Source organism: Chiloscyllium punctatum, chromosome 9, assembly GCF_047496795.1.
Source record: "Chiloscyllium punctatum isolate Juve2018m chromosome 9, sChiPun1.3, whole genome shotgun sequence".
NCBI lineage: Eukaryota > Metazoa > Chordata > Chondrichthyes > Orectolobiformes > Hemiscylliidae > Chiloscyllium > Chiloscyllium punctatum.
The window spans coordinates 47,223,840-47,250,124 of NC_092747.1; the positions used below are offsets into that span (position 1 = coordinate 47,223,840).

Below are 26,285 nucleotides of genomic sequence, written 5' to 3' on the forward strand. Positions count from 1 at the left end.
AACATAAAGTTCACTTTACTGTTAAAGCATTTTCACATTTCATTGCAAACCAGTAGAGAACCAGAAGCTGACTGGTCAGCTCCTCTCAGGAGCAGTCCTTTGTGTCCCTTTGGACAGAGCCCCTTTCATGGTGCCAATTAACCCTTTCAGATATGTACTGCCTTAGAATATGACTGACAAAATTTGTGGTCTACCACTTGTTTTTTGGAACAAGTTCAATTCACCATTTCACCCTTTCAATTTCTGACTTTGATTAACTTTGCTTACTGTGTAGCACTTCACATCTTTTTAACTAATGTGACAGAATCCCGACTTTTATTTTTGAGACTGATGCTAACTTAAGAGGGGAACAACACACTCAGTCGCTAAGGAAACTAAGACAATCTCAGATTAGAAACTAAAACCTTTGGGAACACAAACTGTTTGAAACCATATAACAAGAACATAGCCAGAGTTTCGATGATCACCTGATTCGGTGCTGCAGTACAGGTAGGCTGAAAGAGACAGCAGGTTCATCCAGAAGTTGATATACAATTTCTCTAGCTGTTACAGTTACTTGAACAGTAGCGATCTCGTTCACCTGAATCACTAAGCAAAGTAGAGAGATCGTACAGGCACGTGCCATTTTTGGTGAAGACTGTGCCTGTGAAAGTTGGGTTGGTTGCACTGTTGCTTTTGGATGGATTAGACTAAATCCTGGAAGAACAGCTGAAATTCTTTGTGAGAAAGACTAGTTTTGATGAACTCTGTGACTGAACTTGATCTACTATGCACTGTGGAATGCCAATTTGCAAGATCGGTCTTGGTTGCATTTATCATCTAATATTTATAATTTACTGTAACTTGTCTATTAATTCACACAAGTTCTATTCTGGGTTTCACACATTACATAGGCAAGACATAGTACATTGTGTTTGTTTTGTTTGACTCTTGGATAGAATTTATTTTGATCTTAACTATTGAATCTTGCAGCCTCATTGTTTCAGGAAGTGACTAGGATTTAGGATCATTTCCTACATAAAAATATTGGTCTTGACTAAGGTCAAAACACCATGATTTGTAAATTTAGTCAAGAGCTTTTAATTTTTAATATTTTCTTTCTCATCCCTCAAATTGACCTAACCTAAGCAAATAATTTAAATAAATAAAATATAAATTAACCTATATGACAACAGAGACCATAATTTAAACAAATAATTATTTCCACTGAGACAGAAATCCTGGCAAAATTACGTTTATTGTCAGCCTTTTCTGTTCTAAGGCAACAATGAGCCTTTACTAGATGATATAGAGTACCCTAAATGCACCACCTTTTAGGTGGTGCAAAGACCAGAAAGAGAGCTAACATCACTCATACATGATGGCGTGGAGCTGCCTGTCTCAAGGTGGCACTGCAGGATGAACAATAAGATATAAACCCTATACAAGAGAGTTTATTTTAGATTGAAGTTGATCTGTCTTCAAACCTTTCCTCCTGGTTTGTTAGCAACCTCCCTCCCTCTCACTCCCTCCCTCCACAGCCTCTCAACCTTTTCCAGCCTGCCCCTCACTACCAGAGGAGAGAGAAAAAAAAGAGGTGGCTGACTTCTGGTGCAGCACCACCACTTGCATCTTTTTTGCCTCTATTCTGTCTGTGGTATCTACCTCATCTTCCTGGACTCATCATCAGCATGCATGTGATGTCGTCGTCACCAGACTCTGCATATGCAAATACAACATATCACTGCATAAGCGTGGAAGCCTTTTTTGTTTTGAATAGTTACCACAATAATTAATTTGTTGCAATCCTTGCACATTTAATATTTCCCTGATTATGCGAGCATAAGAGATACAGTTAGTAAGTTTACAGATGTCACCAAAATTGGAGGTGGAGTGGACAGTGAAGAGGGTGACCTCAGATTACAACAGGATCTTGACTAGGTGGGCCAAATGGGCTGAGAAGTGGCAGATGGAGTTTAATTCAGATAAATGCCAGGTGCTGCATTTTGGGAAAGCACATCTTACCATTAAGTGTATAAGTCCTGCTAAGGCCCTAGGGAGTGTTGCTGAACAAAGAGACCATGGAATGCAGGTTCACAGCTCCTTGAAAGTGGAGTCGCAGGTAGATAGGATAGTGAAGGCGGCATTTGGTATGTTTTCCTTTATCGGTACAGGAGTTGGGAGGTCATGTTACGGCTGTACAGGACATTGGTTAGGCCACTGTTGGAATATTGCACGCAATTCTGGTCTTCCTATCGGAAAGACGTTGTGAAACTTGAAAGGGTTCAGAAAAGATTTACAAGGATGTTGCCAGGGTTGGAGGATTTGAGCTATAGGGAGAGGCTGAACAGGCTGGGGCTGTTTTCCCTGGAGCGTCGGAGGCTGAGGGGTGACCTTATAGAAGTTTACAAAATTATGGGGGGCATGGATAGGGTAAATAGGCAAAGTATTTTCCCTGAGGTGGGAGTATCCAGAACTAGAGGGCATAGGTTTAGGGTGAGAGGAGAAAGATATAAAAGAGACCTAAGGGGCAACGTTTTCCACACAGAGGGTGGTACGTCTATGGAATAAACTGCCAGAGGATGTGGTGGAGGCGGTACAATTGCAACATTTAAGAGGCATTTGGATGGGTATATGAATAGGAAGGGTTTGGAGGGATATGGGCCGGGTGCTGGCAGGTGGGACTAGATTGGGTTGGGATATCTGGTCGGCATGGACGGGTTGGACCAAAGGGTCTGTTTCCATGTTGTACATCTCTATGACTCTATAGAATTTCACAACATGTAATGATAAAAAAAGTGATCTATCCACAGGCCAAGATGATGCTGTTCTTGCCCTTATCATGGTCATAAGACTCACATGTGCTATTGAAATAAGTTTGGAAAAATACTACTGTACATGTATTGGTGCACATTACAGCCAGATTCTGGGGAAAGATAAATTATCTATCGATCAGTAAGATAGATAATTTCACAGCACAAGTTGAAGCAGTTCTGCCTAGCAGCCAAGTGAGAATATAATCTCATTGAGTTGACCACTGTAGCTTATAGAAGGGTAATGAGCTATTATGAGACAAGACACCCTCTTACCCACTATTGCAGCCATCATATTGATATACTTATGCAAGGTATCATGTGGACTCAGTGATGAGGTATGAATCTCTATTAAAATCAGAAGGTATACATTAAATCAGTTTGCATAACCTTTAGCAAGGCTTGCCAAAATGGGTGTCAGGGACCCCAAGAATTTCAAGCTGAAGTTTTAGTGACCTGAGATCCAAGGCAGCAACGGCTGCCACAGAACATAGCCACTTTCTCCTCTCCCAACTGCCCTCAGATTCTCCCTCCCATGCCTCCTTCTCTCATAGGTCTGCTGCTCTCCAACACATCCCCTACTCTCTGATGTCATTATGGGAATGCAACAATTTTCAAGCCACAAAATTGAGTCACAGTGGGAAAATATTTGGGACATACTGACCGAAAGCTTTAAATAAAAAATCAGCAAAACCACACCACCAATGGAAAAACATAATCAAACAATTTGGTTGAGTTTAAAAAGTGGTTACAAATAACAACTGATGTAAATACAATATTTTGTTCATATTCAGTAAAATTTTACCTCATGCATCAAATCCCAACTTTCTTCAGGCTCATTTCCATCATTTAAATTCGGACAAAATTTCTATTAAGGAGAAAGTAAATAAATTCATCCTCGGTGTTACATTTGCAAAAATAACTGCTAATTGTTTGCTGTAAATATGACAGGTGTTAAATGTTAATAGATAATATTAGCTACATGCAGGAATGGAACGCAGAATTTAAGCTCTAAGTAACATTTCTTTGATAAGAATGAACTGGCAAAGCCAGTAGCTAGATCTATAGAATTATAAATGCAATCACAATTTTATATCTGGGACTAACCCTTTTCTTGGATTGGCACTAACCTCTTTCCTGGTTTGGAGGAATTATGGTTTATAACATATGACTTGGATTTAAATACTTGAGACATTTGCTAAAACAGCCTTGTAGTGCTTTGAGATTTTTTGATCACTGTCTTCATTGTGACAATGCCAAAAATCTCAATTAGCACTCTTCCATACGCTGGTGAGAATTTTTGTGAAGATCTCGTCCATGTTTAAACAGACTCCTTGTGAACCCTATAATGATGTTTCTTTGTTTGGAAAACTTCCATCCTACCCTGGTTAAAAACCACCACCAGCAACAGAGGCACTCCCATGAAATTATATCCCAAGATGCTTCAAAAGTGCTTCATATCAAACTGCTTAAGATCCTATAAAATCAAGTGACCAGAAGATTCTAAGAGTATCTTAGAAAAGTATTAGAAGGCTAGTGGGGCATAGAGGCTTTGGGAATAATTACTGAGCTTGGGACCTAGGCAGCCAAAGGCATGCTGCCTTGAGTGGAGCAATTCAAGATAAGAAATCGGGTCTGCAGAAATTTTGCATGTATTATAAAAGCTGGAAAGGTTACAGATAGGAAAGAGGAAGGCCATGGTGGAACATTAAAACACAGAATTCTGAAATCAAGGCTTTTTTAAACCAGACAACAATCTACTTTGGTGTAGACAATTATGATAAACAAATAAGATGGATGAGAGTTTTTTAAAAAAGTTCAATTTTGTGGTGCAAAGAGTCCATGACAATGTTCCCATGCATCCATTGTGTTTGTTCTTCTACATGATAGAGGTTGAGAGATTGGAAGGTGCTGTCAAAAGGAGCCTTGGTGCGTTGTTGCATTGTGTCTTCAATGCTATTGCCACTGTGCATCAATAATGGAGAGAATGAACGTTTAAGGTCAATTGGGGGGGGGGGGGTCAATCAAGCAGGCTGTATTGCCCTGAATGGTGTTAAGTGTCTTGAGTGTTGCTGGATTTTATCATATTGTTGACTTGTGCTTTACAGATGGTGTACAGGCCTTGAGGGGTCAAGAGGTGAGACACTCACTACAAAATTTAAGCATTCATTATTTCAAACATTAAAAAGGATACCAAAGTTGTAAAAGGTGTGATTCCATTTCAAGACTGCAGACAGATAGGGGACACAGCCAATGGTAAGAAGCAGAATGTATGAACATGATGGGTTGATCTTTCTAATACTTAGAAGTCATTGCTGTTCCTTTGGGTCTGAAGTCAGATAAATTGAAGACAGTGATAGAGTTGAGAGAGATGACAGCAAATTAGAGCAGGGCGTCAACGTGCATGTGAAATCTAAAACTTTACTTTTAAATTATATGGTCAAGAGGAAACATATAGGCGAGTAATAAGAAGGGACCAAGGATTGATGGTCTGTGGATTCGTAGATATTACGTGGGAGTAAGAAGGAAAATCCCTGACTGGACAGATACAAATGAGACCAAGTGAAAGTAGCCCCAATTAGATGGATGGCAGGGAGGGATTGGAGAATGGAGAGGTCAATTGTGTTCAGGCTGTGTTGCTAACAACCATGAGTATACATAGTAGCAACAAAATCTTAGAAATACATTGAAAATAAAGTATTAAGAACCTAACAATCCCTTAAATTATAAAATGTAATGAAAAATATTAAAGAGAAAGCAGACTATTAAATAAAGTAGAAATTGTTAAAACACCTTTCTATTATACATTCCTTTTTAAAAATAGGTGAGCACAGTGTCAGAATTTGTAATCTGATGGTATGTGGCAGCAGACACTTGCTTAATGTCTACAGAAAAGTAGAAAAAGAGGAGGAGGGGTACTTGACCATGGTCAGTCACACTGGATGTGTCACTTGTGACTGATTGGTGTGTAGCAGATGCAGAAACTTGATTCTATTAAGTTCAAAATCACAGTTATTTTGGAGGCAGATGGAAATTTGGGATGCAACAGCACATTAAGCACTTGAAAAACAGGGAAGTTGAAGATGGATTGGTAGTTTAAAATTGCAATGGGGTCAAGGTTTCTTTCTTTGCAGAGGAGGGTAACAATAGGTTTGAAAGAGGTTGAGTGAACATCATCGTTTAACATGTCAACCTGGGAACTTGGAGAGTCAGCCATTTGATGGGAGTAGGCTCAAGAGAGCAAGAAGTAGGATTCTTGACAATATGAACTCAGAGAGGGCATAAAGAACATTACAAGAGAAACTAAATATGCAAGTATAAACTTAGGGATTCTAAGGGGAGTCTAGACTTTGCAGTTTAGAGAAAAGGCTGGAAACAGAAAGGATAGTTGTTTGAATGGTCTAACTTTAAAAATGAAGTCCATGAATCGTCACACCAGTAACTTGTTACTGGAGATAAACATTAAAAAAAGACAGCAAAGGAAGACCAAAGACAATTATGTGTTGTGGAAAAGAGAAACTAGGAGTAATCTGCATTGCAAAATGATAGCAAGATTTAATAAAGCTTTATGAAGTCCATCCAAATCAGATAACTATGCCTAACAGCAGCTCTCTGCCATTATTTGTTCAAGTCTACATTCTTTGGTCTACAGGAAGTAAAATGAGGCCTCTTTTTGGCAGAAGTGACCAAGCAAAGAGTGACAGAATAATGGAGGCAAGAGACAATCAACAAACCGAAGGCCAATATCCATATTAGTATTCTTTGAACAGGGCAAGAGTATAAAACTCATCTGTACACTATTTTTGTCCACAAGTATTTTATATTTAATGCATGACTTTTTACATTATGTTGGAAGTTTCTCCCAACCAACTACCAATTCTGCCTATCTTGGAGGGAATCTTGATCATTATGTCAATAGATTGAAGTTGCGACTGGTCCAATTAAAAGCAGTTTGAAGTGATTAGATGGAGGTGTTCAAAATCATGAAGGGCTTGAGTAGAATAGATTGGGATAGACTGTTCTCATTGTTAGAAGACTCAAGGGACAGAGGACATGGATTCAAGATGAATGACATAAGAAAAATGAACTAATATTAGGATCTGGAATGGACTTGCCTTCGTGGTCAAGGCCTACGTTTTCAAAAGGAAATTGGATAATGAGCAAAATATATTTGCAGGGCTACAAAGAAAAGATGAGAAGTGGACTAGATAAGTGTCTCAGCGAGCCAGTACAGATACGAAAAGCCAAATAAACTCTTGCTTTGTAACTATTCTATAATTATCTAATCTTTTACTGTATTCCTCCAACTTATATATACAATTTCAATTATTTTACTAGGCATCTAGGAGACTACTGGGTCCTATTTATTCTCCTTTAATACAAGCAGGTTACTTAGTTCAATAATGCAAAACTGTTCCCATTCCGAAGTGAAATTCACTGTTTGCGAGTAAAGTGGCAATTAAATCTGGATAAACCTGTATTCTTACCATGAACGTTACAGAAGCCTTTTCTTTTTTAAGAGCATGGTTGTGAAGTATCATAAAGGAAGAAACTGAAATTCCATCAAAGTGAAGATCAGCTAACAGCGTCTGTATGCCATTTCCCGGCTGGACCTAGAATTAAATTAGTTATTATAAATATCATTTTAAACATCCAAGATCACCTCTAACCTATTGATTTTAAGGGAATTAAAGCATGTTTATTCAAACTGTCCTCAATTTAACTTAATCAGAGGTAGCAGTCAATGAATCAATTGTGTGCCCTTTCCACTATTAAAGGGAAGATGGACATAAATTCAAGTAACCAGTACCAAACAAAATTTCCAGGTTGCTTCCTCCTGAAAGAGATGTTAAACAATGTAGTGTTATTTGAAATCTCCTTTTATCTTATTCCTAAAAAGCTCACTTTGGAGATTACAATAACACACCTGAAATCTCCTCACCACAGGCATTAGACATTGTTTCCTTGGGAATCCAAATATTTGTAACTATAAATTTATTTTAATTAAGTTAAACCACTATGATTTAAGGTTCCTTTTATTAGATGATTCTGACAACATTGTGACAATGTTTTCATTTAACAGAAATGTCATTTCTTTTTAGTCCAGTGTAGACTCACCTGCAATTGTCCTTGTTAGACCTCTTATTTCCCTTACCACAGTTTTATAACTTAGATATTTAGAACATTTGTTAGCTTTGATTTTCCTTGCAGATTTCTAATAAATTATCTTAATTGCATTGAAGAGTATTTTAAAAATGTCAAATATTTGTGTCCATCTTCGATGAAAGAAAAGTGGCATTGATTAACCACAAATAGATTGTTTTGACATGCAGAGTTATTGCTATCATAATTCTACCAAGTGATAAATTAATTTTAATATCCTTTATTCTGGCATTCATATTAGAACATTTTTAAATTTGACTATGAAAACATTCCCAATATTGTGCACACACAAGCAATTACATCACACATAAAATCACTTATTTTGTTCAAGTCACTTGCATAGAACTATTCAGCATACAGTATAAAATAATTACCATAACCTCCACTTCTAAATTTCTTTGGTAAAGTAATTCTCTCAGAGTGTCAATAGCATCTTCTTGCCATTTGTTTCCTACCTGCAAAAGAAAGCAATTAAATTTTTACTACGGGCAAGCACAGAGATTTTTAACCTCAAAATGTTAACTTAACATGTGGCAACTTGCATTGTAACTTTTTGAAAATATTCATAGCAACCATTTTAACAGTAGTTTAATTTAGAATTTTGCTATTACAGGCAAATCTTCTTTACAATTTAGTTGATATGTATCAAAAACAGAACATGTAGCACTGTAAAAGTAATACAATAAGGGAACTGGCCTGAGTGGGATACTCTGAGGGTCCATGTGGACTTGAGGGCCAAATGGCCTGTTTCCACCCTGAATGATTCTAGGATTCTATGAATACAGAATTCTCAAATCAAACTAATAACCTTCACCACTCCAACATAACCCAAACTAGAAGTAAACCACTGAAAACATTATTTTCATATTTCTTATATAAATTTAAACATTTTCCAGACATTTTATTCAAGCATTTTTAAAAATTTGATCAGATTCCAGACAGAAGGCTATTTTCATTTTCGTGAAGATCAATCAATTTAACAGACCGTACTTGGTGATGAAAATAACAATGCTACCGCTGTTATACCAATATATTGGACTGAAGCTTCTTTGCATAAGCAGTTTAAAGTGCAGATCTGGAAACTGCTGACAGAGATAGCTTGCTCCTCCAGAACGTGCATTGTTACAGTCTTTGCTAATAAAATCAGCACTGAAGCAAATACAACATGAACCTGCCCAATACAGAGGAACCTCGATTATCCGAATACCAATTATCCAAAGGAGATCTTAAGGTCCCGATGGAAACACTACATCAAAGACGTGTTTCCAACAGTGATCACGTCTTTTGTTTACGGTGATTAAACAGGCACTGTCTCCAAATGGCAGTCTGCTCGCCCTCTTTCTGTCCCCACACTTTCCCTGGAGTTCTACACAGACGTGTACCCTAACCCTCCTCTCTCTTCACCCACCACTGCACCCCACCCCCCCCCAAGCCCTAGATAATCTCTCCAACATTGTTCTGTATAGGGCAAAGGTGGAACCTGTCAAAATGTTGTCGTAAAAAGTGCGTGGCGCTGTGGCTGCAAGCGCTATTTGGAGACTTACCCCACAAAGGCAACTGCAGCACTCTTATTGTTGGTGAACAGTCCAGCAACCCCAGAGAGGGGGACGGGTGTGTACACGATTAGGGGGAGTGTTGGATGGGGTTCAGGGCCGGGGCGGTGTTGGAAGCAGCAGTGAGGTGTTGGGGGGGGGGCGGTGTTGCACAGTGTTAGGAGCGGGGTCAGTGTTGCACGGGGTTGGAAGTGGGTGGCGGGGCTCACGCACTGTGCGCTTCAGCAGTCTCCTGAACAGGGAGCAGACTTTTAAAAACTCCAACCCCCAAAGGAAAGGCATTTAATTAATTAACCGAATAATTGATTATCCAAACGAAATAGTGCCCGCCCATCATGTTCGGATAATCGAGGTTCCCCTGTATTTCTGAACTAAAATCAGCTGAAATAAATCAAGGTTGGTTGATACACGAATAGGGGAGGTGCCCTCCTGTGGCAAAGGGGTAGTGTCCCTCCCCTGAATCAAGACACCTGGGTTCAAATCTCACCCAATCCAGGGATGTGAAGTAACATCTCTGAACAGGTCGATTAGGAAAATAAATCAGGAACAGCAGAACTTTTAAATAGTGTGATGTGACAATTACTGATGGACAATCTCTCTGATCCTGCAAGCATCAAATTACAACATTTGAGTATAGCAGTTGGGCTGTATAGGACATTGGTGAGGCCACTTTTTGGAATACTGCTCAAAACGTTGTTTGCCCTTCTCCAGGAAGGATGCTTTAAAACTTGAGTGTTCAGAAAAAAATTACAAGGATGTTGCCAGGACTGGAGGGTTTACTTTAGGGAGAGGCTCAACAGTCAGAGAGACATACAGCATGAAAACAAACCCTTCAGTCCAACTCATCCACAGCAACCAGATATCCTAAACTAAGGTAGCCCCATTTGGCAGCACTTGGCCCAGATCCCTCTAAACATTCCCTATTCGTATACCATTCGAAAAACCTTTTAAATGTTGCAATTGTACCAGCCTCCACCACTTCCTCTGGTAATTCATTCTATACATGCACCCCCCTCTTCGTGAAAGCGTTGCCCCTTAGGTCTGTTTTATATCTTTCTTCTCTCATCCTAAACCTATGCCCTCTAGTTCGTGACTCCCCCACCCCAAGGAAAATCTTGTGTCTATTTACCCTATCCGTGCTTTTCTCCCCCACACCTACCTAGAGCGTTGGAGGCTGAAGGGTGACTTTCTAGAGGTTTATAAAATCAGGGGGATGATTAGGGTGCATATCAAGGTCTTTTTCCTTGGGTGGAAGAGTCCAAAATTAGAGGACATAGGTTTTAGGTGAGGCGGGGGGGGGGGAAATGATGCAAAAACAAGGATCTGATGAGTAACTTTTTCGTACAGTTGGTGCATGTATGGAATGAGCTGCCAGAGGAAGTGGTAATGGTGGGTACAATTACAACATTTAAAAGGCATCTGGATGGATATATGAATAGGAAAGGTTTAAGAGGGATATGGGCAAAATGCTGGCAAATGGTACTAGGTCAGATTGGGATGTCTGGTTGGTACGGTCAAGTTGGACTGAAGAGTCATACAGCATGGAAACAGATCCTCAGTGTACAGTCTCATTTCAGAAGAGCAGTGCATTAGAAATTTTTTGGGAAATTAATTTTTCCTTTTAAAACTTTAAGTCCTGTCTCTTAGCTATCATTATTAATCTCATCTGTATTTCCCAACCATTATTTTGTGTTCTACACAAATAAAGTGAAATATAATTTATATTGCTTAACTTCCACTATGCTTACTTCAGTGAAGATTCTTCAATCTGATTAGTAAAAGAATGTCAATAAATAGCCTGCTTAGAAACACCCTATTGAAGTTATCATGCTGAAATAGATGTCAGATAAAAGCAAATTACCACTACGAAGCCCAAAAAAATTCTGTAGCAGCTGTCACTGAGAACAATAGCAAGTGATATTCTGGGTTGCAAAATCTGGTACAATATATTGGAGAACATATTTGGTAATGATCTTTGATTATCCAATTCTATCTTTATTATCTGCACATAACATTTGTTGGAGCGTTTATATATACACAAGAAATAATCTTAATAATAACTGTCTTTTGGATCAACAATACTCTGTCATGTCAGAGAGAAAGCCTCTTGAGAGATGGTCACTTAGCATGAGTTGTCACCAATGGTTCAAGCATTCTTATATTGTGCACTAAACATTATTCAAGACATACTGGCACTAGCAATTAGTGATAGTGAGGACCAGGGAATTTAAAGATGTGCACTTTACATTTGTTATGTTTATAGTTAATGAATGCTGAGCTGAGCTTTTGTAAAATTTAATGTCACATGGGTGTCACTAGCAAGGTCAGCATTTGTGGCATATCACTAATTGCCCTTGAAATGAGTTGTTTGCTTGGCCATATCAGACGGCCTTAAGAGTCAACCATTGCGGTGGGTCTGTAGGTTAGGTCAGATCAGATAAAGATGGCATCTTTCCTTCCCTAAAAAGGGCATTGTGAACTAGATTATTTCTATGGCAATTGGTAGTAGTTTCCTGGTGCCATTGCTGCGACTAGCTTTATATTCCAGATTTATGAACTGAATTTAGATCCCATCTGCTATAGCCAGATATGGACCGAGATCACCACCATCTGCTATCCCCCCTGCCCACTGAAGTAGCCTCCAAAACAAATTAGCACATGCAACAGGTACAGAGAATGTGTGTGTTTTCCCATCTGTCAAAAGACACCAAACTCCAGGAATTTCAAGATCAGAGATTACAGGAACAAATGGTCAACTCATCAAGCAAAACTGGTGATCCCAACTGATAATTAAACTGGACAAGTCAGATTCCAGAATGAAACTTTGTTTGATAAATACCATAAGTTTTATTTTGAATTTGGTTACTGTGATGGCCAGTCACTGAACATATTCACAAAAGGTCACAAATGTATTTTTAACAAAAGAACAGTTTATTATACAGAAAAAGGAAAAAATAATTAACACCATGCTGCCTGACCTGCTGTGCTTTTCCAGTGCTCTGATCTCCAACATTTGTAGTCCTCACTTTCTCCCACCATGTAACAACCTGTTAGCCTTATTATAGATATTACAAATAAGGATTCAACCCTTTTACCCAAGATAACAATCTTACAGATATTCAGAATTCATTATAATAGAAATCAGGGGCCTTCAAAAAGGTCCTTCTTCAAAATCAGCAAACATCTGCATTCACTCGATGCTAGTTACTTTAGTTAGTTAGTCTCTTCATGAATCCTTTAAAGAAACTACCAAAACTAGGCGAAAGTGAGGATTGCAGATGCTGGAGATTAGAGTTGAGAGTGCGGTGCTAGAAAAACACAGCAGGTCAGGCAGCGACCAAGGAGCAGGAAAATCGACATTTCAGGCAAAAGTCCTTCATCAGGAATGAGGACCTCATTCCTGATGAAGGGCTTTTGCCTGAAATGTCAATTTTCCTGCTCCTGGGATGCTACCTGACCTGCTGTGTTTTTCCAGCACCACACTCTTGAAACTACAAAAAACTGTTCCCTTATGTCTGAACATTGAATTCTTCAACTTCTCTTCCCCAGCCTCCTCCTTCTGGAGCTCTCTTATTGACATTAAGCCACTCAGGTCTTCACTTCTCCTGTCCTAGCTGTTCTGGAGTCTATGGACCTGCAATACTGCTCTTACAGGCTTTCGCCTCTTGAATGACCTACTCCTACCCAAATGAAACCTGTGATTTCACTGCCTTTCAGGTTTGTGCTTTTTTAAAAAAAATTGTTTCTATCTCTCTCCATCCCCTAGGATATCTCACTGCAAGGCAAAACCAATTTTTTCCCCTCTTTTCTAAAGCACTGTACAATTCATCAAGAGTGTGTAAAAGCCTCATTTAAAATGCATGCAAACAAAGTGTCCAGGTTCCCTGTCACCACCTTTCTTAACCTAAACAATTTAGAAGTCCAAATCAAACTTAAAAGTTATACAACAGTTCTCCCTAGAGCACAAATTTCCAAGTAAGTAATTTAGCATGAACCTTCATCACAATGCCCAAGCTGACGCGATCATTTAAATCTATCACTACTCAAACAAATCCACAGACAACACTAAAAGACACACAGCTCTGGTTTCAAGTAGTATGCAAACTCATTGATTATAAAACAGAGACTATTCCAAATCAACTTCACGCAAGTTTGCCTATCAGACAGCCAATACAAAGTTCAAAGAACTACCAACAACTTTAACAATAAATGGTGAACAGGGAAGACTGCCAAATCGCTCATTTTGTTTCTCTGACATGCCCAACATGTATGACATCTTCAAAGCAGCTGACGGGATTCATTAAAATACACCTCCCTTTCCTTCCCCAACATCTGGTTTCCATTTTGGAGGATAAGCTGGTCACCAATGTCCACTACAAATCCACCAACTCCCACAAATACCTGGACTAAACATCCTCACACCCTGCTTCCTGTGAAGACTATTCCATTCTCCCAGTTTCTCCATCTCCATTGCATCCGTTCCAATGATGCCAGCATTTACAAGGGGGTATCCGAAACGGCCACCTTCCTCAACCAAGGATTCTCCACCACTGAGGCTGGCAGATCCCTCATCCCTTTTCCTTCCTCTCGCAACAGTGATAGGGTCCCCCAGTCCTCACTTACCACCCAAAAGTATTCATATCCAAAATGATCATTAGCCACCATTTTCACCACCTCCAGACAGATGTTAGCACAACACACATGATCTCTTGCCAGTCAGCCTTCCACATAGGTTTCTCCATCCAGTACGCCTTGGTCCACACCTCCATGGCACTTTCCCTTGCAATCACAGAAGGTGCAACACTCTCCACTCATTACTATCCAAGGCTACAGACACAGCTTCCAGGTGAAGCAGGGTGGCACAGTGGTTAGCACTGCTGCCTCACAGCGCCAGAGACGCGGGTTCAATTCCCGCCTCAGTCGACTGACTGTGTGGAGTTTGCACATTCTCCCCGTGTCTGCGTGGGTTTCCTCCGGGTGCTCCGGTTTCCTCCCACAGTCTAAAGATGTGCAGGCCAGGTGAATTGGCTATGCTAAATTGCCCGTAGTGTTAGGTAAGGGGTAAATGTAGGGGTATGGGTGGGTTACGCTTCGGCGGGTTGGTGTGGACTTGTTGGGCCGAAGGGCCTGTTTCCACACTGGAATGTAATCTAATCTAATCTGCATGCCATTCAATTTATTCCACTGTATTTGCTGCTCACAATGTGATTTTCTCTACACTGGGGAGATGAAACACAGACTGGGTGACCACTTTGTAGAACACCAACATTCCGTCGGCAAAAAATGACAGTTTCCTGTTGCTCGCTACTTCAACACAGTTGCGTTCCCTGCTGAAAATCTCAGTCTCAGACCTTGCTGTAATGCTCCAGCTCAGTGCAAGTGGAAGAACAGGATCGCTTTTCCGCTTGGGGACTCTGTGGCTTTCAGGATTCAATTACGTAAGAATGAAAACTGCAGATACTTGAAATCTAAAACAAAGCAGAAGTTGCTGGGGAAATTTAACAGGCCTGGCAGCATTTATGGACAGAAAGCAGAGTCAATGTCTCAGATTCAAAATGTTAACTTAGCTTTCTCTCCACTGATGCTGCCACTTCTGAGTTTCACCAGTAATTTCTGTTCTTGATGAGAAAGTCAATGTGTATGTTTGAATTCAGCAACAAAACTGGCAACCATTCAACGGATCATTCCTCAGAGCAATTCCCTGACCAGAGTTAACATGCCTGATTTAAACATTAATCAAAACCTGGTTGTGGATTGTTAAATCAATATTAAAAGGTATATTCTCCATATAAATGCCTGCTCCAGGGTTCACATGGCAAACACTCGCCCTCTCATGTAGTATGCATGCAAGCATTTGTTTTCCCCTTGAATTTGTCATCTTGTGAATTGTCCTAAGGAGTACAAGTCCAAAAGGTTCAAGAGTTTATCAGCAATACCCTAGTTCTATACTACCAAGTGATTATCTATAATTAACAGTTCTACGCATGGCTCCAGTTATTACTTCCAGTAGGAGCTGGTGTTAAATAAAGTGGGTCGCTTAACTAATACCATTTTCAATATTTCTTGCAGCAATGCTACAATTTACTACTGGCAGGCCAACCACCTGCCTCTCTCCCCAAAACATATGGGATAATAACAGGTAATGGTAAACTTCTCAAACTCAAGCAGCTGGGACAAAATAACCATTTCTGTTCTAGAATTATGCCAATGATACAGTACTTAATTCTCACTCTGAAGAATTACAGCAAACTGTTGGCATATTCACCAAAGCCTTCAAGAGCATAGTACTTGCCCTGAATCCATAGAGATTAAAAAGTACTCTCCAATCCACAACATCTGAAATCCAATGTCCTCAACTAAGATGAATGGAGCGAAACATTGGAAACATCCCTGGCTTTTCATATTGTAGAAGCTCCAGTGAACCCAATGTGCTAGTTTGGATCATGATAAATACATACTCGAGTTTTCTGGCATCACAGTACTCACACCCATTACTAAACTCAATTGGGTTTGGTTCTCCTCCTTCTTCCCTACAACCATGAAGCTCAAATAACTTATAGACACAGGATCAATGAACTAAAACAATACCATTAACAATTTAAAGAATCTTGCAAATCAAGAACAAAGTAACAACTGGTGTCCTCCAAGACACAGGTATACTAAGTATAAACATGATAAAGGCACCAGGAATCCAGATTTGATTCCACCCTTGGACAACTGTAGAAACTACACTAACACGGTGTCCAGGTCTTTACGGGTTTCCTCCGGATACTCTGTTTCCGCCCACAGTCCAAAGATGTGCAGGTTAGGTGGATTGGACATGGGGAGTGCAGAATTACAGGGAGAGGGTAGGGGGTAGGCTTGGGTGGGATGCTCCGTCGAGAGTTGATGAGGAATTGTTGGACCAAGTGGCCTGCTTCTACACTGGAGAGAAACTCAGCAGATCTAGCACATCTATGGAGAGTCCAGTGACCCTTCCTCAAAACCAAAGGCAGCTAGGAATAAAAGTGGTACACATAGACTAGGGTGGAGAAGGAGGCCAAAAAAGGGAAAAACAGTTTGGCAGATAAAAAAGAGTAAACCAAAAAAAAAAGAGAAACTGATATTGGGGACTATAATTAGATGAAAGTGGGTTGATTTCAGGACTCAGTATCAAGTTCAGCAGTTTGAGAACTTGAACACTCCAAGTACCTCATGATATGGCTGCTTTCTCATTATGATGCCCATTACCAGCTTTTTCCCCTTTCTCCTAGCATACCATTATCCATCCCTTTTCAGCCTGTTTTTCCTCTCTGGGCTCTATCCCCCTCTATTCTCTCACTCCTTTCTATCCCTACCCCAACATGTCTTCAGCGTATATACAATCTCTTCCCATCTAATCAGCTCTAATAGGTCAGTGGACTCAAAATATTAACTCTTTTCTCTCCAAAGATGCTGCCAGACCTCAGTTTCTCCCACAATTTCTGTTTTTGTTTCTGTCCAAACAGTGCTCAATGCAGAGCTAAGTCAGTCTGTCTTTTGGTCACCAAAACAGGATCATTCTTCAAGTTAGAAGATTGCTCTGTTGAAACAAAACTCGGTTTACAAAACATACAACTTTTATACTCAATCCCATTTTGTCCAAACAGAGTATGCCTATTGCAACATTATACACTTACAGGGTCTACTCCAAAAAGCTGAAATGGAAGGCAAAGTTCTGGAATATCAGGATACATTAGCACTGGATAAACATGGCATTGAGGAATTGTTTCAGTATATCCACGGTCAACATATTGTACCTAGCATCAACAAAATGAATAAATTAATAAAATCAATAAAATACTAAAATCAGAATACTGTACATTCAAGCATTCCTAGTTATCCCTAGTTATCCCATTCTACAGAATGTTATCTTAGAACTAAGTGCTCACACAATAATATGGGAGTAGATACATTTGTTCAACTACAAACTGAAATGGTAAATCAGTCAATATTTTGTGTCAGCTGTTTGAAAATTGGGCAATATATGAAGAATCAGATATCTATGAGTTCATAGAAAGTCAATAGATGTAAAATATGATGAAATGTTGAAGGGCAAAAAATATGGCATACCATCTTTATAGCACAAAGTTTACGTATTGTTACTGCAAAATGACAAAACAATTTTGAGTTACAATACAATAAAAGGCATAATTAACTGAAAAGCAAGCAGAGAACAGCAGATTGGGGTAAAATGGTTACATCAAAAGAGACCAATGACGTTTAAAAGTGTAAAAATAAGTTATAGGAAACGCAAGCAGGAAGGGCGGTCAAAGGATATTGTAACTATCTAATAACAAGAAAACTGCCTATATACATCAAATTCCAATAGAAACAGGATAAAGTTAATCTGATTAATATCAGATCAGGAAATTCCCAATCACTAAAGTCATCATCAATAGCACCATGAAGCAACATACACCAATACTCTTCAGTTTCTGCCAGAGCTGCTGGGGATAGGTATGAGTAACATCTGCTGACAGCAAGGCAGTAAGTACCACCTAGCAGCCATACCAAAATCAAAATCAATGAGGGTTAAAGTAAAATCACCCAAAGGTTGCAGCAAAGTGCCCTAAGGTAGCCATTTATAGTTACTTCAACTATACCATCTCTCCTCTTGCAAGGTTAGGAATGGAATTATTTGGCAATAATTTCAATAGTCAATTCAATTCAGAGTTCTAACTATTAAGCAGTCCATTCCACATTAAATAAAAGAACTGAATGATAGCGAAGCTTGAGTCAACATGGAACATTACACCTACTAATGCAAACAAGAGAAAGCCTCATTAGACCCTGAGTCCTCCACCATCAATGTCTTCAGGACTCACACTACCCACGTCAATAAAGTGGAGGGAAGAGACTGAACTAGCTTAAAATGAGCCCATCTACACAACTGAAGATGTGTTACGGAATACTCCGCATTCTCGAAACGGTTGCAGCTGCAAGGAATTCAGTACAATTCATGACACCTCTCTTGTCATGAGGGTTCAGTTCCCATACATAACCAGCACATTACATACAACTTACAGAATGCACCATACAGTAAATTATGTTACTTTAATAGAATACCCCACTGTTTCTTTATTCTTTCATGGGATGTGGACACCCATCCTGAAATTCCCTTGAACGGAGTTGTTTCCCAGGACATTTTAGAGGGCCATAAGGAGTCAAGCATTATGTTGAAAGTCTGGAGTCACTTGCAGGCCAGACCAATAAGAATGGCAGATCTTTTTCCCAAAAATGGACACAAATGAAGCAGGATGGGGATTTTCATCAATCAATGATAGGTTTCACGTTTGGAATTACGGAGACCAGTTTTCAATTCCAGATTTATGGATTGAATTTAAAGTCTGACAACTATCATGGTGAGATTTGAATTGGTGTCTATGGAAAATAAAGAGCATGAAAGCATGGGAAGGGTTAAAGCATGAAGACCACTGGCAATCTGTTGAATGCAGGGTGGGATAAGAATAGTGGAATGCTCTTACACCAATTAGCAGAGTAAGGTTGAGGCTGAAAGGTCACTATGGTGAGATGAGATAACACAATTAGTAAATACTTCCTGTTAAGTATCATTATGACAAGAGTGGGACCATAAATATTTGGGACATGACACTAAATATCTAATTATTAGATAGTAGAGTCAGCCTGCTTGAAACTATTGACAATAACTATCTAATTATGACATTGGGAAAATATTAAGTAGGATCTGGAATGAAAGACCAAAAGCAGACACTAAATATCTAACTGTGACAACAGAGTAACATGAAGTAGAATGTACAACTAAAGAGAGAATGGAAAATAACATCACTGGTTTATTCTGTAACTAGAGTAAGATACTTTGATTAATATAGTTGGACATGCTGATAAGCTAACAGAAACAGGATTAAAATATAATATAGAAAACCATGGACCGGAGGTTCGTGGGCATTTGAGAATCTGCTCTCTCAGTGTCACTGTTTTTTTGTTTGCAAATAAAAGACCTACTTCTTGAAGAACTCTGTGACTCATGGTGATTCTCTACATTTTCTTTATGACATGTCCCCTTGGCGTTAGCTCAGGTCATTGCATTACTAGTCCAGCAGCATTATCACTATGCCACTGTCACTCCAAGTCACTTAAATAATGTAAAAGAATGAGAGCAACAATTTCAAGGGATCATCACCTCTAAGTCATGCTCCACCTTGACTTGGACAAACTAAAGTTTCTGAAATGTTAATGTCTGGTCAAATCTGTTAAAGGTTTGTTATGGTTAAGAGAGTATAATGGATATGAATGGTCTTGGAGTGCATAAAAAGGGAGCATCTTATACTAGGTATTGTGAAGAGGACTAGGAGTGAGCAATTTACTCTCTCCACAAAGGAGAGCTCTCACTCTTGGTTTCTAAGTCACTAACTAGTCTGAAATCAATTAACTTGGAATTCCCACCTATCATTAATGAAACTTTATTGCCACAAGAACTGTAGCTGTATATCTTAGAGCTAATGTACAGCAGGCATTAAAATGCAGACTGATCCATAATCACATTAAAAAAAAAAGTGGTGTGCACAAGAAAACGTAGACTGGCATATTAAAAATGTTAAGAAAAGAATACCCTAGGTTTGGGATCATGTTTAAGAGTCCAAAAGTATTAGCAAGGGTGCCCAACGGTCTGCACTTTAATGTTTGGCAGTATGTTTTAGGAAGACAGGCTGCATTAGTGGAAAGCCAGTCATCTTGCCCACAAAGGTTTGAAGTCATTTTCAAAACCTGTTCCTTGGGCTGAAGTGGGAACTGTCTTTAAGTTGCTTAAAACAGTGGCTTTCTACCTAACTGCTACCAATGCACAGAAGTTAACAAAATTATCACATAAAATCTCACAAACATGAAGACCAAAGAGGTGGCATGTTGGCTCAGAGAGAAATGGCACAGAGATTCAGCATTGAACACCTTCTTACATGTAGCTGGTTGTTTGACCAGCAGCCTTAAAAAACTGACTGCTTGCTCTGAACAGCCAGACTGCTAAAACCAAAGCAAAGAGAAAAGCTGAACTGGGAGAACTTTTGCTGAAAAGTGTTTTCTTTAAACTTAAGTTTCAAGTAGATAAACGCAGACAAAATGGAGCCTGTCTTTACAACCTCTTTGAAAAAAAAACCCAAGGAAAACCTAAAAAGGGGCAACATTGTCACACCCAAAGTATGATCATTTCTAAGCTGCTACCAGTGCAATATTTGATTATATAGCATGAAATTGAAAGCTAACTCTCCCAAAGTGAACAAAATTTTCAGTCTTTTGTGTAACCTTTCTCATTGTTATGAGATTCAACCTGGCTTAGCATATAATATATATATATATATGCATAAAACACAAAATAGGAGCACTGTTCTTCCTGCAAGCCTTTTAAAGGTCACATCAACATTGAACTTCATTGTTGATGTTGGACACAACATACCTTATTTGCATAGTTTAAGTAAACAAATTGTACTCAAACGTGTACGCAGATGACAGGATTGGAAAAGTTCCTCAAATCTTTTATAACTTCAATGCCTACTAAACCCTTGCAGAACTTGTTTAGTAACATATCATAAGGCAACTGTCTGTGTGGAGTTTGCATATTCTCCCTGTGTCTGCATGGGTTTCCTCCCACAGTCCAAAAACATGCAGGTTAAGTGAATTGGCCATGCAAAATTGCCCATTCCATGTAAATGTAGAGGAATGGGTCTGGGTGGGTTGCTCTTCGGAGAGTCGGTGTGGACTTGTTGGGCCGAAGGGCCTGTTTCCACACTGTAATGAATCTAATCTAAAAAAATCTGGAAAGTTTTGACACTTTGTTAAAGTATAAGCCAAGGTGGCACAGAAAAAAAAAGACAGTATTACAAACTAGAAGACGAAAACTCCAAACACCAAAGGTGAATTTTGTATATCACTTCCAGTTTCCAGAATTCTAGATGTTATATACTTACGCCAAAAGTATCTTACCTTAACAGATCCCCCAATCACTTCCAAAATCTTTGCTCTGTACCAGAGTGTATCAGAGCCTTTAACAATGCAGCCTTCCCTCTTGCTATAGCAGTACGGTTTCAGTAATGGTAGAACTTTAAAACTGGTCTGGATAGCACTTGACAACATGGTAAATTGCTCTTCTGTACTCAAAACATTAAAATGAAAGTTAGGAGCAATTATTGACTTATAAGATTTTAAAATGGTAGACATTTCATGAGTTGTGACAAAAACATTTAAACACTGTAAATATTGCTGACGTATCAAAAATTGCAGCATACTGTCAAGTTAGCAACTAATTCTGAACCTCTGATATTTAAAAATGCATAGAATGGTTCTCAACTTAATTCTTTATTTTTAAAATAAAGTGCTTTTTCTATGCATTACATACTTGTAGCAATTCAATGTGTGCACAACTACTCACGCTCCTTCTTTTTGGTCAATGATCCCCTGTATCTTGACAGTTAACCAAACTTAACATTTTCATATTGGGTACCTCCATGAGCACTGGCCTTCAGCGACTATGTTTAAACCTACTCTTAACGCTTCAATTCTATACTCTTTAAGACTAATAACCCAACATACAGCAATTTCTAAAAAAAAAGCAACTCATGGCTTTGTGGAAGTCTAGCAAAGACCTACATGTTCCTACAGTCTGCTCCTTTAACTTGACCCTTGGATTGCATGTGTTTTGGCCTAGGAATAACTGAAGGCACAGAGGAAGTCTTCAATCAAATAAAAAATGAAGGGTTTTTTAAAAAAATGTGAACAGATACAGGTCAATCTGACCAACAAGGACTCAAATCTGTGACGTTTGGATCCGAGTATCTCAATGTCAACTACCTACAAACAACTGATTTGGAGTGAGGAACATGAACATTGAACCTTTGGACTAGTATTGTAGAGTATACTAAGAATGCAGATTTCATACTTACAAATTCCCTTGTTAAGCAAATATAATCTGAGGGATTTTATATAGACACACTTTAGTCCATATCCCAGGAATAAGGAATTAAAAGGAACAGCGTAGCAGAAAATCCCCAGATAGAATGAGGCAGAAGTAAATATTTAGGCAAATTAATAAATGCAGATACAATAGGTAACAACTGTGCGAAATTTCAATATCCTTCATATTAACTCATATTAAATCAGTGCAAAGGGCAAAGGGGATACAAAATTCTTAAAATGCAGTCAAGAGAAAATTTAGCTAACAGCAGCAAGACCAGTAAAAGGTGGAATTGTGCTGCATTTGGTTTAGGCAATGATATCAAGCAAACAGAATGGTAGTGATCATTATTTTTGGACACAAAGCACAGAAGGAAGCCATTTACTTGGTCATTATTGAATCTTGGAGTGTACCTAGCTCGTCCAGCCCCCTACCTCTGCCCAGGAGTTTTGTAAATTTTCTTCAGGTATTTGCCCACTTCCTGTTTGTTACCAGCTTCACAGAGGCCAGTAAAGTTCAGAGAGATTCAACCATCCAGTTACAGATTAAAAGAATGATATGACAAGATTTCACATTTCAATGTTTTATCGTAACAAATGACTAAACTTGCCTCTGAAGAATGCTTCCCTTTCATACTTATCAGAAGACATTACTTCTGTGGAAAGTGTGCAGTCCCACTGCAAGAGGTCTACAGTTATTCAGTTTTTAATTGGCTTCTACATCTCCACTTTTGTTGACTAGTAATCAGCTTGAGATGCGTTCCTCAGTTTTCAGACAGATTCTAAATTCATCAACAAGCAGTAAAGCTTATGATGAATCCTCATTCACAACTGTGATAAACATTCAGAACCCTTAGGTATGTGTAGGAAGGGTCTTGTGATGCAGTTGCAGTGTCTGTACCTCAGAGCCAGAAGGCCTGAGTTTAATTCCCACCTGCTTCAGGTGTGTAAATAAGATGCCCAAACGGGTTGATTCAAAAAAAAATCTAGATAGCTGCAGGATACAGCTCTGACTCAAGATAGCTATTATATTTGGATAGGAAAGGGAGACTAACAAAGCCAAGGGTAGCCTCTTCTCTCAGCTAACCACACCTGAAATGTTGGTTCTCCTGTTTCTCAGAGGTTGCCTGACCTGCTGTGCTTTTCCAGCACCACACTCTCGACTGATCTCCAGCACCTGCAGTCCTCACTTTATCCAAAACCTACTACTGTCCAACAGTGTTATTCATCACATTTGTGGGGAATCCATAACCTGATCTCAAAAATGGCTTGTCTATACTCTTCCGAATAGCAACACAAAACACCTTAAACCTTGCTCCCCATAAAAATGCTCATTAAACATCCTTGACTTCAACTCCATTTCACCTTATATGTAAAATGGACAGTTTTCTACACAACTGTTTACAACTGGATACCCAAAACATCTTCCTGGGGCTTTAGGAGACTTGGAGTCAACCCATCATGAACACAAAGACTACTGCCATTTTTCTCCAAGCATAAATACTTTGCATTTTTTTTTCCCGAATAAAAGAATCCAAGACTTCCCTTGATCTCCAGCAATCAAACCACAGACTTACTGCCAGGCATACTTCAGAAGAGGTCACAATACCTTTTCTTTTACAAATTTCATGACATAATCCAAAACAAACTTGTTATAAACATCATAATTGTAATTCTATAAAAAATGCCAAATAAATTAGCCATCACTTCATACTCAGGAAATTAATGTTAGATCTTAACCATTTGGTTAACAGAAAGCTTCCGTCTTGCAACTATCAGATCTTTTGGTCATCACTCCGAGTCATAGAGATGTACAGCATGGAAACAGACCCTTCAGTCCACTTGTCCATGCTGACCAAATATCCTAACCTAACCTAGTCCTATCTGCTAGCACTTGCCCCATATCTCTCTAAACCTTTCCTAATCATATACCCATCCAGGTGCCTTTTAAATGCTGTAACTGTACCAACCTCCACCATTTCCTCTGGCAGCTCATTCCATACATGCACCACCCTCTGCAAGAAAAAGCTGCCCCCTTAACTCCCTTTTAAATCTTACCCCTCTCATCCTAAAACCGATGCCCTCTAGTTCTGGAATTCCCCCCAACCCAGAGAAAAGACTTGCCTATTTATCCTATCCATGCCCCTCAATGTCATAATCTCTATAAAGTCACCCCTCAGCCTCTGACACTCCAGGGAAAGTAGGCCGAGCCTATGCAGCCTCTCTCTATACGTCAAACACTCCAACCCTGGCAACATCCTTGTACGTCTTTTCTGAATCCTTTCAAGTTTCACAACATCCTTCCATTAGGAGGAGACCAGAATTTTACACAATATTCCAAACGTGGTCTAACCAATGTCCTGTACAGCCACAATATGACCTCCCAATTCCTATACCCAATGCTCTGACCAATTAAGTATACCAAATGCCTTCTTCACTATCCTATCTACCTGCGATTCCACTTAGGAAAGAACAGATTGTTCCCAACGATTGCTTAGACCCAGGGAGTTTGAAGACCTCTATCCAACCTTCCTCAAAGAGAACAAACCCAACTTTATCAGTCTATCCACATAACTGAAGTTTCTTATTACAGAACAATTTTGATAAATCTGTTCTGCAACATTTCTAATGTCCTCACAATCTTCAAGTATGGTGCCTGGAATTGGACAATACTTCATTTGAGGCCAGAGTTTTGTTGATATTCACTATAACATCATTACTTTTGCATTCTAAGCCTTCATTTATACAAGCCAGGATCCAGTTTACCTTTTTTAACTACTTTCTCTACCTGCCCTACCACCTTCAACAATTTGTGTACATTTATCCCAAGGTCTTTACTCTCCTACACAAAATACAGTATTTTGTGATTTAGTAACTGAATCTTGCTCTATGTCCACTTACTCTAACAGAATACATCCTTTTAGATCTGATTTTTTTTGAAAGTTCTTAATGCTTCTAAATTGTCTTCCTCAAATCTTACCCTCGTTCAATTAGTTATTTTAATTCCAGATTGCTCCTGGACCTTTTCCATGCTGACCTAAACTTTATGGAGCTAAAAAGCTCTATCCAACAAACTTTTCCTTATTGACACTTAATTCGCTTGTCCCAATTCATTCTCTTGAAAGAGTGAAATATTTGAAACACTGGAGTTTGCACATTCTCCCAGTGTCTGCATGGGTTTCCTCCAGGTGATCCGGTTTCCTCCCATAGTCCAAAAATGGGCAGGTTAGGTGAATTGGCCATGCTAAATTGCCTGTAGTGTTAGGTGAAGGGGTAAAATGTAGGGGAATGGGTCTGGATGGGTTGCTGTTCGGAGGGTCGGTGTGGACTTGTTGGGCCGAAGGGCCTGTTTCCACAATGTAAGTAATCTAATCTAATCTAAAGCATGGATTTTTAAAAAAAGGAGATATTAATAGCTAGTTGTACTTAAGTCACTATGTCCTCAGGATCAGATTAAAGGCATCCAGGGAAACATAGTAAAAAACGGTAGAAATTGCAGAGGCACTCACTATAATTCTCCAAACTTCGCAATAGACTGGAGAACTGCAAATGTTACACGTGTGTTCAAAGAATGTATAATAATAACTCAGCAAATACAGATCAGTTTAGACTCTGGTGAGAAAACATTTAGAAAGCATAACACAAGACAAAAATTAACAATGAATTGGAACAAGATAGTTGCATCAATAAGGAAGTAGTTTAAATTAGGAATGGAAAAGGAGCAAGAGCAATTTGGAGTAATGAACTAATTGGAAGTGAATCAATTTCAAAGGGATAAGAACAGATCAGAAGCAATAAAAACTTAACAAATTGCTCGAGAGCCATTACAGTAGGG

At 39.1% G+C, this 26,285-nt stretch overlaps 1 protein-coding gene across 1 annotated transcript in view; it reads right to left on the reverse strand.

Annotated features, from left to right (window-relative positions):
• Positions 1 to 26,285, reverse strand: part of rnf17 (ring finger protein 17) — a 202,071-nt gene that overhangs the window by 16,865 nt on the left and 158,921 nt on the right. The window contains exons 29-33 of the mRNA XM_072576645.1: positions 21,485 to 21,648; positions 17,167 to 17,286; positions 8,330 to 8,410; positions 7,280 to 7,405; positions 3,598 to 3,660 (exon numbers count right to left, since the gene is read on the reverse strand). Of these exons, the coding sequence (XP_072432746.1) occupies positions 3,598 to 3,660; positions 7,280 to 7,405; positions 8,330 to 8,410; positions 17,167 to 17,286; positions 21,485 to 21,648 (554 nt within the window). The remainder of the gene's footprint in view (positions 1 to 3,597; positions 3,661 to 7,279; positions 7,406 to 8,329; positions 8,411 to 17,166; positions 17,287 to 21,484; positions 21,649 to 26,285) is intronic.